General features: G+C 36.1%; 1 protein-coding gene across 6 annotated transcripts in view; it reads left to right on the top strand.

Moving 5' to 3' along the window:
* Window positions 1-236: 236 nt before the first annotated feature.
* LSM8 (LSM8 homolog, U6 small nuclear RNA associated) overlaps window positions 237-14,827 on the top strand; it is a 37,465-nt gene continuing 22,874 nt past the window's right edge. For 5 of the 6 annotated variants that reach the window (XM_070369329.1, XM_070369330.1, XM_070369331.1 and 2 more), the window contains exons 1-4: window positions 237-372; window positions 1,553-1,593; window positions 4,552-4,679; window positions 14,756-14,824. In XM_070369329.1, coding sequence (XP_070225430.1) covers window positions 342-372; window positions 1,553-1,593; window positions 4,552-4,679; window positions 14,756-14,824 — 269 coding nt within the window. In that variant the 5' untranslated portion in view covers window positions 237-341. Of the gene's footprint in view, window positions 373-1,552; window positions 1,594-4,551; window positions 4,680-7,263; window positions 8,164-14,755; window positions 14,825-14,827 lie in introns of those variants that run through there. The other variant, XM_005890982.3, reaches the window with a different exon arrangement.

Below are 14,827 nucleotides of genomic sequence, written 5' to 3'. Positions count from 1 at the left end.
CATTCAGCTATGAAGCGCGCTCGCCCACCTTCTCCCCATCTTCAGGGAGCTTCTTTCTTTCTTCCACTGCCCACTCTCTTTAGTTCTCTCCGGCTTCCAATTCCACCCGCAAGAAAGACTGCAGAAACATACTGCACACGCGCATTAAGGTCGTCGTCGCTTTGCATCTCGGGAATGCTTGGCGGGTTTCTATCAGTCTCTGATTCGTGGAGCCTCCCTGCGGTAGTTCTCGCGGTATTTGCTGCCGCCAGTCTGCGGGAGAGGTTGCTGTTTCCTGGCGGTCCTTTCTAGCTCATCTGGTCGCCGCGGCTGTAGTGTTTCCAGTTGCCAGGTCGCGTATCATGACGTCCGCCTTGGAGAACTACATCAACCGTATCCTTCAGCCGGCTGCCGCGGGCATTAGCAAAGGCCTTGGTGAGGCCCACGTCTGCCCGGAGTGGACCAGTGCTGGAAAAGCCAGGGTTCGGGATCGGCGGAAGGTTGGGGCACCGGGCCACTGACGGGCTTGGGGCCCAGGGTGGGGATACAGAGATTAAGGATCTGAGACCCATCAGGCTCACCCCCGGGACTGGAACTCGCAGCTCCTGCGGGCCCAAGGCGTCTTTTAACTTGAGAGAAAAACCGAGCAAAACCGACATGATTATTCCGAACTTTTCCGTGTCTCTAGAAATCAATTATTGATTCACCCTTTCCATTTCCCTCGGGCCTATACGTTCACGTTTGGGAATAAGATAAACAGTTTTACCAGCTGCGGCGGTGGACTCGTAATCTATGTGTTTGTTTTATTCATAGGCTTTGCTCAGTCTTCGAGGATAGCAAAAACTTTACAGATAATGCAAAAATTGAATATCTGCCCCTTTACCAGTTGAAATCTCAACTTTATTGTTGATGGAATTAAACTAATGCTTGCTGTTGTAATAGTTCGCCTTATGGGGCAAATAACTTTAAAAAGCCCCTGTAATAGTACTGTATGCACCATTTTAAAGTCTCGGGACAGAAACATTACGTTGTGCTCTCATGTACAAATTTGGGACAAAAGTGGAATGCTAAAGCTTTTTCTTTTTAAATGATGCAAGCATTATTGGTACTTCTGACATTGATTATAGTTTCTTTTGAATTCCAGAAGGCAGGTCCTGGAAGACAGTGTCTTAACGTACATTAAATCATTTGACATGGAATAGTTTAGCACTGATCCAATTTTCGTTTCAGAGATGAATAAACAGGATTAAGAAAAGGAAAAATATCTTGCGCAGTTTTCATATTTGCAATATTCCCCCATTAAAAATGAGTACCAAACATCCCAGCTGTTTTAAGATAGAATACACTGTTCTCATAAAAAGGATGTTCTTTTTCTATTTTTCCTTTTTTTAGATTGTGTAGTTGTCACAGAGAATTAAGAACATACAGTTTTATGTTGTAAATGTTGCTGTGTTAAATAGTTGTATTTTAATTCTGTCACCTTTTTTCCTAGTAATTTAAACCATTTCCTTACCAGATTTTAAGTTTTCAGTTTGCATTCCCTCAGAAATGCTTTCCTTGATTCAGTTGTCAGGAACTGTTGCTGTCATTACTTCTGATGGGAGAATGATTGTGGTAAGTATTTGGCGTATTCATTCTCTGCTTTCTTTTAGGCTTTTCTGCCTGCAATGCTCAGTTGTCCCAGACTTTTTTGTGACCTCATGAAGTGTAGCCCGCCAGGCTCCTCTGTCCATGAACTTTTCCAGGCAAGAATACTGGAGTGGGTTGCCATTTCCTACTCCAGAGGATTGTCCCAACTCAGAGATCAAACCCGGATCTTCTGCGTCTCTTGCATTGGCAGGTGGATTCTTGACTGTGGTGCCAACTGGGAAGCCCACTCTTTTAGGCTTATTGGTTGTAAATTTTTATGTACAACCTCTGATCTTCAGTGCCTAGGCATCAGAGTACACCTGCATTGCAGTTTTCTTATGATTCAACTCTTTATCTCTTTGATAAATAGCTGCCAATCCGTTTTTGTTTTTTTTTTCATTAATAAACATTGACTGTAAGTTACATACAAGGCTTCTTCTGGAAGCTGGGATGAATAACAGAATCTGCCCTCAGAGAACTTCTGGTCTAGTCTGCAGATATCTGTCTATATTTTGTATTTATCTTCCTTCATCTTTTATTTCCTTCCCCATTCAGTGCTCTGACATCTACTACATGAATCATACGATTTTTTTTTTTTTAATTGTGTGTGTGTGCTTCATGGAAACTTTTTTTAAAGATTTAGGTACTACCTCTATAAAATGAACATTTAAGACATGTACAGTGTTAATCTTCAGATATTCTTAGGTTGTAGTATCTTGTGCTTCTGTAGAATAAATTATGATGAATATCTAAGTTTATTCATCTCATTTTTCCTTTTATCACTGTATCCCATTTTAATTCCAGGAAAGTCTTGGATTTTATTCCATGATTTTTGGCTGCTTAATTTCATTTATATTCATGATTGTTAACTTTCAAAAAAGTTTTAAGGCTGCTAAACTTTATTGTCTTATAGAATTTGTTCTTCTATCTTCCCACTCTGCAATTGCTGTTTTTGTTTTCTTTTTAATCCTTGTGATTTTTCTCGGTGGGTCCTTAAGTGGCAATTACCAAGTGTCAGACTTTGCCATTTATTAAACATATGTCATGTACCACGCATGTCACATGTGTTATATCACTTAATACTAGTACAACTCTGTGAAGAAGAATTAGCCCTGCATTCTAAGCTAAGTACCTGGATCAGAAAAAGAGTCACTTTCCCAAAGTCATATGAATGTATGTGGCAGAACCAAACTGGGATTTAAACTGGATTTGACTCCAAAGCCTAAGGCTAGTGGTCTTGCTTCCTTCTTAATCAATAGAGCTGTCATGGTTTTGTTTATTTTTTTAAGGTACCTCACATTGTATTTTGTCAAATTAAGAGAGTTTGAAATATGTTAATCTCATCTTTGAGAAGCCTATCGCTATTAAGAAATATTTGTAAATAGGTTTTTAGTTTGTGGAATACTCTATTTAAAAATTTTTTTTTTACAGGATAGATGATAAATTGGAAACTTGTTTTAACTTTATAGAAAGAAAGCCATTTAAAAAGAACATTTTGAGAACTAAAGTTCAGCAGTTCTGTATTCCTTTGACACATAGTTCACTTAATAGAATTTGTTGAGTTGCTAAGTTATGTCCGACTCTTTGTGACCCCATGGACTGTAGCCCACCAGGCTCCTCTGTCCATGGGATTTCCCAGGCAAGAATACTGGAGTAAGCTGCCATTTCCTTCTCCAGGGGATCTCCCCAACCCAGGAATTGAACCCACATATACTGCATTGGCAGGCAAATTCTTTGATGCTGAGCCACCGGGATAGCCCACTTGATAGAACGTGTGTGTCTACTCAGTTGTGTCCAATTCTTTGCAACCCCGTGGATTGTAGTCTACCAGACTCCTCTGTCCATTGAAACTTGATTAAATAGTTACTTGTAAGATGAAGCCAAGAAGCTATGTATGAGTGTGGTAACAACTATTTGCTAACTAGTTTAGTATAGTAAATACTCCACATTTTGCTTCTTTTCCAAATTTTAAGTTAACATTTTCTCTTTATCTTGGTCTAATTTTACATATTTTGAGTTTTAAAACATGAAACTGTAATAAGAGATTTAACCAACCAAAGCCATCAGTATAAGTTGATGTTCTTCAGAAACTGAAATAGCATGAGATACTATGTTGTAATATGCCCATGTCTTCCTTTATTAGGAGCCATGATTCTTCTGTAAAACTCTGACTATTTCCTTCAAGTTGTAGAACTTTCCAGTTGTTGTGATCATATTTGTGTCTACTGTTATTGTGTTATTAGGGGGATTAAATAAGTAAATCCATATGCAGCCCATAGAACACTTTGGCAAGTACTAAGTTCTCATCTAGCCTTAGCTATTACTACTACCAGTTGAAGCTTGTGTATGTTTATGGGATTGATTTGAATCTCTGAAAAGTGGTAAATTATATTTGTTTGTTCATAGTAGTGTAATGTAGAAGTTCAGTGGTCTGGCTTTGAAGCTAGCCTTTCATGGTTTGGATTCTAGCTCTGCTAATACATATAATATCTACTATAAAGGGTAGAGATTGGTTGAGATAATGTGTGTAGCATGTTTACTGGCATGTAACATGTGTGATACTGTTACATTACTATAGCTGTTGTGTATAGGAGTATTTCCCTTAAGTTTTCCTTGTTTTAGTTTGTATCTTTAGAATATTCGCTTCTGGACAGCCTGAAGTTTTATACTACTTCCTTGGAAGTAAACTAGTACATGGGGTCCTTTGTAATTCTCAACAGCTCTGAGCACTAGCAGAAGCTTGGTGCCCCCCTCCCCCTTAAAAAACCAAGAGGTAAGTTTTGTGCCAAGAGTACTCTTGGTCATAAAGAGATATTTTATAGTAAACTTGTATGTATATTTAAAATAGGTCCTCCTATTGGAATACCTGGCAGCTAAAATGGTGTGGTTGAATTTACACATTCAGATAATTTGTTTTTTTTCTCTTGAATATTTTCTTTACAGGGAACACTGAAAGGTTTTGACCAGACCATTAATTTGATACTGGATGAAAGCCATGAACGAGTGTTCAGCTCTTCACAGGGAGTAGAACAAGTGGTACTAGGGTTATACATCGTAAGAGGCGACAATGTGTAAGTAAAATGTCTTTTTTAAGGCAAGTAGCTCAGACTGTAAAAGCATCTACCTGCAATGCAGGAAACCTGGGTTCAATCCCAGAGTCAGGAAGATCCCCTGGAGAAGGAAATGGGAACCCACTCCAGTATTCTTGCCTGGAGAATTCCATGGATAGAGGAGCCTGGTGGGCTATAGCCCATGGGGTCGCAAAGAACTGGACACGACTGAGAGACTAACACACAGCAATATACAATAGATGCACTGCTTTGCTGTATGGAGAAGAGGTTTCTATTTACTGAGATTTGTCCATATTTCTCATAGTTAAATAGCCTGAATAGGGTCCAGAAAGAGCCCTGTCTTAACACTGGATACTTCACTGGAGGACGTTCTTAAAATGTTTTTCTAAAATATCCCTAATTTCAGAGGAACATAAATACACCTCCGGGCTAGAGTTTGAAAATGTCTTTGAAATCTCTTGTGTGAACAGTTTTAAATAATGCTTTATAACATAGCTGAATTTATCCATTTTTTCTTTTAATTGTTAGTGTAATTGGCACACACAAGCTGTCCCATGTTTATGTCGTGGCCTCTGTTAACTTGTGACACTGATAATGGCAGTTTGAGAAGATATATTGTAGTGGTGACAGTATAAGAAAAGTGCAACAGTGTAGAGCAATATTGTCCAGTACAGTTTTAGGGGATGATGGAATGTTACATATCTGTTGTATATCTGTATTGTCCACTGTAGTAGGTACTAACCAAGTGTGTGGCCACTGGGTACTTGAAAAGTAGCTGGTGTGACTGAAGAAATGAATTTTAGGTTTTACTTAATTGTACTTAATTTTAATAGTCACATGTGGCTAGAAGCTGCTGTATTTGTACAGTTATAGAGACTGGAAGATTGTTGAATCACTTTACTAGTGAGGACTGTTTAAAATTAAAACGGCTGGAAGGCAGCGAAAGATATATTAGCATCTCAGATTACTTTGTTGGACAAGTAGAATATGGAAGAAAATCACCTTTAGATGGATAAATTATTTGATCTTTAATCAAAACCAGAGGTTTATAAAATAATCCTATAGAGATAATATTTAGGTGAAGTGAGCTGTAAAGAATGGCAGGTAGAGCCCAGGTCTCCTGACCAGAACACACTGATTGTATTGGGACTCTGCATAATAATTGAGTTTAAGATGATTTCTCTTATTTTAATTTAAAAAAATTTTCCTTTTGAAGTTCATTTTTAAAAAATTTAAAACATTGTTGTAGACCCAGTGATACGCTAGAGCCATCTTATACTGCTCACCAAAGTAAATTTTTATATTTTGGAAAATTTTGCAAGCTGATTGATTGACATCTTGTTGGTAGCTTAAAATTGGTTGTAGTAGGATTATTTTGCACTATGGCTATCAGTCAACACTGTGGATCAGCCTACCCCTTTTCCTTGGAGAACTGGTTTTAAAACATTTTTCAGCACTGTACTCTCCATAAGGATTTTAAATGACACTAGATTTTTAAAGATGGAACTGAGGTCTTGATTTGTTTCATATTGAGGAAACTGAACATATTCTTCTACAGTTTGGTATTTCTCATTTATTAAAGAACTGAAGACTTTATATAGTTTCAAGCAAAATCAGGCAAATTCTGTGTAACATATTTATCTGTAGAACTTACTTTCAGGAAAGCCAGACAAATTTGAACAACCAGTCTCTTATGGAATAATGTTTCAAACACGTCCCCTGGTCTGAATGTAACAATACCTATATCCAGCTAGAGATATTGGTTACCTAGCATGGCATTATGAAATTAATGTTATACGTATTACGTTAGTATTGAATCAAGGAAAAAATTTGCTGACTTTTAACCCTAGTCAGTCACAAGTCATTCATATCAAAAATCATTTGTTAGATACCTAAATATCTGTTTTGTCATCTTTGTGTGCAAGAATTGCACTTCTTTTTATTGTTGGGTTTACACTGAGTAGATTGAGAAACCATGAAAGGGAAACTAATAGATATTATATTGATGGATTTAGTTCATTGAAGTTACTCAAATAATAGACACTTTTATTTGCTTATTTAGTAGTGATTTAGATTTTTGATCCTCCCCCAACCCTACTGCACCTCGCCCATTCCCAGAATAGTCCTTCAGTTCAGTTCAGTCACTCAGTCGTGTCTGACTCTTTGCGACTGCGTGAACTGCAGCATGCCAGGCTTCCGTGTCCATCACCAACTCCTGGAACTTGCTCAAACTCATGTCCATCGAGTCGTTGATGCCATCTAGCCATCTCATCCTCTGTCATCCCCTTCTCCAATAGTCCCTGGATTCAGTGAAAATCAGGATTGAAACTCTGGGGTTTTATACCATTATCTATCCCATATGTGTTTTTTTTTTTTCCTTTAAAGACTTGTGACTTTCCTTTAAAGAACAGTCACACTATGCAGTTCATCCTTTAATCTTCATTCCTGTAACAGTGTTGCCTTCAATTTGAGTTTTGTGACTTAAATATGAAAATGTTTTTTCACTTAACTAGTAGTTCTCTTTATTATCTCCTCTCAGTTTGTCAGAAATGAGATTGTTGTGATTTTTTTTTTTCCTTAACAGTGCAGTCATTGGAGAAATTGATGAAGAGACAGATTCTGCACTTGATTTGGGGAATATTCGAGCAGAACCTTTGAACTCTGTAGCACACTGAGGAAAAACTACATATTTCAGACAGCTGTAAATCTTTGTACAGAAACTGATTATTCTGAGATTGATGGTCAGAATTTTTAGGAATGTGTAATTGTGGATTTTGATTCCATGTTGATTCATTGTAATATGATATGTAAATTAAAATATTTCTACATTTTCTTGAAAAAAACTTTTTTTGGCCTAAATAATACACTTGGTAGCTTGGTTTTTATTTTTTATTAAATATTAATAGTAAAGAAATCAAATGATTATTTTGAGAACTTTTAGAAAAGATATTCTACTATTTTAATATTTATGGAAAATTAGTTGAAAAGAGAAATTCATGTACTATATAAATTAAACATACAAATCAATAGTGAAGGGTACATATTTTTTTCCCTGGTTTTTTAAGTCATGGAAAAGTAAATCTTGTCTTGTGCAGCTATCTGAACCATCCCTATTTATCACACTGCCCTGCTGGTTGCTCTGTAGCACTTTAGAAATGTGGATAAAAGTGTATTTGATTGAGAAAAGGAAAAATGCTAACACAGTTGTGTATATTACCTGACAAAAATTTATTCCATATAGTCTTAAAAACCATCTTACCTTTTGAGAATTGGGGAATTTCTAGTATTAAAGGAAATTTTTTGTTATTTATAAATGTGAGTAAATACATTTTGAGGCAGTGCTTGCTATTATTATCAACAGCTTTTCATGACTCCCTAGTTCCTTAAACCTATTTAAAAAAGATGTAAACATGTTTTCTCCAAGCTTGTCAGGCCTATTCTTTGGTTGATTCTTGGAGTGAGTCAATTAAATTGATAAATGTTCCTTCTTTGCTCAACTGGTTGTGTATACTTTTTAAAGGATCCCTAGAAACAGAGCTATAAGTGGTGTTTAGATACCTAAGCTAGTCTGCAAAAATTCTCAAGACATATGTAGGCCAAAGTGCATAACTTTGTGGTAAGAATAGAAAAGTATTTATTTTCTTGTAATTCAAAATTTCAGTAGTTTCTTTTTAATGAAAGTATTTAAAATAGAAGTTGCCAAGCCTTTTTTGTTAAGATGCAGGTAATATTTTAAGCTTTGAGGGCCATATGGTCTCTGTCACAGTTACTTAAGTTTGTTGTTACAGCATGAAGATAGCCAAAGATAATACATAATAGATGATAGTTGTAGCTGTGTTCCAATGTTTCAACAGAACTTTATTTACGATAACAGGTGGCAAGCTGGATTTGGCCTGTAGGCCACAGTTATTGACCCTTGGCTCAAAATGAAAAATACAGGCTCAATAGGAAGAGATGGTGACTGATTTGTATAAATTCTGGAAAAGGTTTCTGGAATGGATCCTTTCAGAGTTCAGAGGTGGATTTTATTGTATTTATTTTGTAATATTGAAATCCCTACTTATTAAATATGGTAGTTCTTTTGGTTCACAAATAAAACATTTTCCAGAGGAAAATATCTTCACATTTTCACAAAACCAAGACCTGTAAGGAGAGAACTGTTAGATAGTTTTCTTCCTTGGTCATGAAGCACCAATACCCAGAATAACTTGGTTGATGTTCTGATGTTCAGGGCTGTCTCTGGGAGGATTAGAGGAAGGTTAGGTAGTATTGGCTATCCATAGATATTTGGCTTTTGTAGTATAAGGTTTTATAATCAATTTAGTTATAAAATGAAAACAATGCAAAGTGGGTAAAGCAAATAGGCCACTTTAATTAGGGATTGTAAACCAGATGTTCTGTTTAAATATATAACGTATTTTAAATTGGTCAACTAATTCCAAAAGGAAGGAATACAGCTCATTCAATTGCTAAGTAAAATGTATTCTAAGTATAAATAATGTCCAGAATTTGATGCTTTCTCCACAAACTTGACCTAACACAAATAACACACATAATCCCTTTCCCTCATAGTAACAATTTTCCTCTATATGATGTGTCCTGGGGGTAGCAGGGGATAAGATGGTTAGATAGCATTACCGACTCAACATGAATTTGAGCAAACTCTGGGAGATAGTGAAGGATAGAGGAGTCTGGTATGCTGCAGTCTATGGGGTCACAAAGAGTCGGACACAGTGACTGAACAACAACCTTTTGAAATCTAAAATGCCTCATAAAGATGTATTTTCCTAATTGATGCCAGAATAATCATTCCCAAAATATAAATTGAATGTCTTTATTAATGCTTGGTAGGGGAGGTGAATGAAAACACAAAAGTGAAGTGAAGTCGCTCAGTCGTGTCCGACTCTTTGCGACCCCATGGACTGTAGCCTATCAGGCTCCTCCGTCCATGGGATTTTCCAGGCAAGAGTGCTGGAGTGGATTGCCATTTTCTTCTCCAGGGGATCTTTCCAACCCAGGAATCGAACCTGGGTCTCCCACATTGCGGGCAGACGCTTTACCGTCTGAGCCACCAGGGAAGCCCAAAACACAAAAGGGTACACGTAATTCTTCACTCCTGGGTGCACATGGTGGGCCTTTTATGTTCAACAAATTCAAGTTGGATTTCATATTGCATGAACATTGTAAGGGAGCCACAATTATGAGTGCCAACTTGATTAATATGTGGTGTCAAGTCTTACATTCATAAATAGGACTTTATAATTTCTTTATAAAAAGGCTGAAATCAATTTAACCTGCAATTGTCTCTGTGCTTTGACTCAGACTAAGTTGAACTTAATAATGAAACAAGGAAATTCCGGGCAAGATATTTTCACTGAAGTTTTTTGTAAAGGACAATTAACTGCAAAAAGAACTTGTTTTTTAACTGAAAAGATACCAACAGTTTAAAGTATAAAGGTAATCTTATTAATACTTGCTTTACTTAAACATGTATTTAGCACCTTTATAAAATTCTGGATTTTTAATGTGAAGTAGAAGTATGACAAAAACAGCTTATAAGTAGTATTCATTACACAAACGTAGGCTGTCTTTGTCAACATTTTTCTCAGATGTGTAACATGGAAGGTTTACCATGTAGATGAGAGAGTATAGTGTCCCTTTATAATGTGAATGTACTTGTAGTCACAGTTAAGAAGCAATCTGTAACTGGCAATATAGTGTATTCTGGGCCTTCACTTTTGAAATTAGTAGGGAGCATTTACTGAGTGCATAGCATGGACTAGGCATGATACCAAGTGTTTACATTACAGATCATTTTACATGTGGGGAAACAGACTCAACAGGGTTAAGTGTGTGAGGTCATACTTGTAATAGGCTTTTAATTGAAGCAGGTTTTTTGTATTCCTTATATACCCTCTCAGCAGCAAGTATAATCTCCAAGTCTCTGCTGTCTAGTATCTCTCAGAAGCCTGGAGGAAACATAAATATTTTCTGGAGGAAATAGCACCATTTTCATTTGGTTACATGGGATGCTTTAAGTACTCTTGGGCCCTACTCTCGCTGATTGTGGCTCAGTAGATCTGAAATGGGGCAAAAAGGAATACTAAAAAGCTAAATCATGAAATTGTGGTGGAATTAAAAGACCTACCACTTGTCATATGCCAGATGAATCCCCAGTTATACCTCAGAACCCTTACCTTGAAGACAGTGATAATACCTATCTTCCAGGATTGTGACAAGTGAAATTAGACTGCATTTAAAACACTTGGTATGATTTGCTAGCTATAACAGTACACTATTCTAGGTATCCAAAGACCAATGTGGAAAAGTTATAAACATGGGTCATATCACCTTAGTTTTTCAGAGTCCCACTGGCTATCATATCTCTATAAGAGATATCTCAGTATATAAATTAGGATTTCAGGTTTAATAATAATAATGTATAATAAATTTACATTATTTTAACACATATACAGGAAGATTGATTTGTTTTATGAGGAGCCCTATGCCAAAGAAAACCTTTTCCATTTAATTGCATTTTTTGTTTGTTTTTCAAGCCATTTAAAAAGCTATCCATTGATCTTTTATAATAGAATGTTGTAGCGTGACTTAACAGCCTTGAAAATTTAACAGAGGTTAAAGTAAGACAATATAGACATTACTCCCAAAGTAGAAGCATACGAAAATACAGAACACAATATTAAATGTATATTTAGGTAAGAAAAAGACTTTTTAAATACTCCAATATTAGAGCAATATCAGTACACCTAAAAGGCACAAGAATTATTTGTTAAGTTAGCGAATGAAAACTATGTTTTTCTTAGGAAAGGATTTTTGAAAAGCCACAGAAATTATGAGTACCTTGTTGACTAAAACTACATCTATTCCATGCTTCTATTTTTGACATATAATAAAATGCCTCATTTATGTAAGGGCATTTTATAAATTTATAAATTTTTAACTACTAATTTAACCTAATGGTGGCCTCAGGTCATGCATTACACAAGTTACCACCTTTAAGGGGAACCGTTTTCATTGCAGCATTTTTGCTTTTGTGACATATTTTTCTACTTCTATCAAAACTCTGAATTAGGTCCAGAGATGGGCTATTTGTAAACTATTATACAAACATAACTCCTCTGCTTGATGGCAGTTAAGTATCTTGTTCTAACAAAATCAGTAAACATTGTGGACTGGATCAGACACGACTGAGTGACTAAACCACCACCATGGACCGGATGGTGTGTCCCTCCAAAATTCATGTGTTGAAACCCTAATTTCAATGTGATGGTATTTGGAGGTGGGAACTTTGGGAAGTAATTAAATCATAGGAGCCCTCATGAATGGGTTTAGTGCTCTTATATGAAAAGGCCAGAGATAGCTTCCTCTTTCAGCCACATACGGACACAGCAAGTAAACCAGAAAGGGCTCTCACCAAGAACCCGCTCATGCAGATGCTCTGATCTTAGACTTCCAGTCTCTGGAATTGTTCTAACAAATGTTTATTGTTTGAGCTACCTAGTCTATAGTAATTTGTTACAGCAGTCTAAACTGATTAAGTAAATCATGATGATTAGCCAACAAACAGAAGAAAAGTATTTTCTTCTAAGAGGAGCAAAACATTCTCTTCAAATTATGAAAGAAAGATCGATAATAGATTAATATAACCACATATAAAATAACTTGTGATTCTCAAAAAAGAATTGCTTTAATAACATCTATACTGATTTTCAAAAGTAAATTAAAATGTAATATTAGTATACACCATCTAAACCTGACATTTCTTTTGCAGTTCATATAATTTTGTTTAAAGTCCCAGTTTAAAGAGACAGGTGTTTTTTTTACAAATAAATGACTATAAATTTTTATAAATGAGTATCATATAATAATCATTTATTAGAAATAATGTTATAAAAATAATGAACTCATTTTATAATAAATCCAAATTGTAATTATAGAGAAACAAATGACATACTTCTAGTTTGTACAAAGGTACCATATGGGTTTAATGAACTTAGTGAACTTTTGAAAAATATAAATCTCTCTTCAGACATTATTATTTTAGAATTTCAGTTACCTTCTTAAAGAATCACAAATTGTAGAATTTCAAGAAAGAAATGCTAATGACAAAATTTATATATTGATCTTTAAACAGCTCTTTTGTTATCAAAACTTTCATAAGCCCACTCTCTGTATCTTTGGCAGGACCACCAACAGAAAATCCACTATGAAAAGTCTTAACTTGATAGGTACATTTGAGATCAAGGATATTTGGATGTCTTTTATTATTTTTCCTAAGAAATTACATGGGGGTTGTTATATAGAAAAAATGATAAATAACATTGCTATTTTAATACCGATATAGGTACCAACCATGTTACATAATACTCATGTGTCTGATAATAGAAGAGACAGCAGCTCATAACCTATTGATAAAAATTATATAAAATTATATAAAATTCATATCCTTCAAATTTCTGAGCTCTGTTAGCTTTATCTTAACATTTAAGGGAAAAATTGTTCTCAAGTCATCCTGAATTGAAGGGGACACAGCTCATTAAATTAACCAGAGATAGCATGATATGAGAAGTGTCCTGAAGCTTATCAGTTCCTGTCCCAGTTCTAACACAAAGCTTTTTTCCTTGGTCAAGTAATGAAAATGAGAGAGATGATGTTGGCCTGGACTACAGTGATGGCCATGGTCAAATTCTGTATGTATTTGGAAGCACTTCATACAGTTTTTGCTAACTGATCATATGTGGCCTTTGAAAAAGAAGGAAATCAAGGATGACAGTAAAACTTTTGACCTGAGCAACATGAAGAATGGAATTACCTGCCCTTAAGTAAGAAAGACAGTGACAGATTGGAATGTCAGGAGAGCACTTGAAAAATGTTAAGTTTGAGATGCCTATAGAAGCTATAGACAACTGGATATATCAGTCTGGAGTTTAGCAGAGGGAACCAGACTAGAACTCCCAAATTTGGCGTTGACTGTCTAGATATGTTAAAGTTTTGGAACTGAATGAGATCAACCCAGAAGGGGATATAGATGGTGGAAGAAATCAAATGGATTCTGGACATATTGTGTAGTTAGACTTGACAGAATTTGCTGTTAGTTAAATGTAGGTGTAAAAGGTAAGATTCAAGAATGGCTCCAAGGGTTTGGAGGAAAAAAAATGAAGCTATGGATTGACTGATCCTGAGACTCTCCATTATTGGAGATAAAAAGGAATCAGGGAACTAAACAGTAGGACTGGTTAGAAAGGAAGGAATGAAACCAGAAATGGAAAATGTCTTGGAAACCAAGTGAAATGTGTTTTGAAGACTAAGCAATGAATTGACTTGGATTTACATGAAAAGTGAGAAATGACCCTTGGGTTTCATGTGATGAAGATCACAGTCAATCATATTTAAAGTAGTGCAGATTGAGCAAAATTGGAAAACAGGGTAACTATGGCAGTTGCTTTTAAGTGAGAACAGAGGAAGAAAAATTACAGAGATTACAAGATTATAGATGATTCTAAAGCTTTTGCTGTAAATGAGAGAAATGAGGCAATGATTGCAGGGGGACGTGTAGTCAGTTTTTTGTTTTTAGGATGGATACTAGCACGTATTTATGTCAATAATGTCATCAGAGAGAGAAACTAAAGACATGAGAAAGCAGGGGAAAGATTGATGAAGCAATACAGAAGATGGGGTTCTAGAAAATAAGAGAAGTACTGGCCTTTGCTAGAAACATGGACATATTAGCATATGAATAGAAGAGAAGGTAAAATATTTTTTTGGCAAGGTGTAGATAAGTGGATGGGCTTCCCAGGTGACTCAGTGGGATAAGAATCTGCCTGCCAATGCAGGAATCCCAGGAGACACGGGTTTGATCCCAGAGTCAGGAAGATCCCCTAGAGTAGGAAATGGCAACCCACTCCAGTATTCTTGCCAGGATAATTCCATGGACAAAAGAGCCTGGCGGACCACAGTTCACAGCATCACAAAGAGTCAGACACGACTGAGCAACACAGCACAGTGGAGAGATGTCCTGGTAGCCTATAGAATTGCTTTTCTGATTCTTTTCTCAGTGAATCAAAAGCCAGGTCATCAATGAAGAAGTTTGAAGACAGAGAAGATATGAAATATTCAAGGAAAGTGTA

This window comes from Bos mutus, chromosome 4 (assembly GCF_027580195.1).
Source record: "Bos mutus isolate GX-2022 chromosome 4, NWIPB_WYAK_1.1, whole genome shotgun sequence".
NCBI lineage: Eukaryota > Metazoa > Chordata > Mammalia > Artiodactyla > Bovidae > Bos > Bos mutus.
The sequence above is the reverse complement of the archived record's forward strand: the minus strand, read 5'-3'. Positions and strand labels throughout refer to the sequence as shown.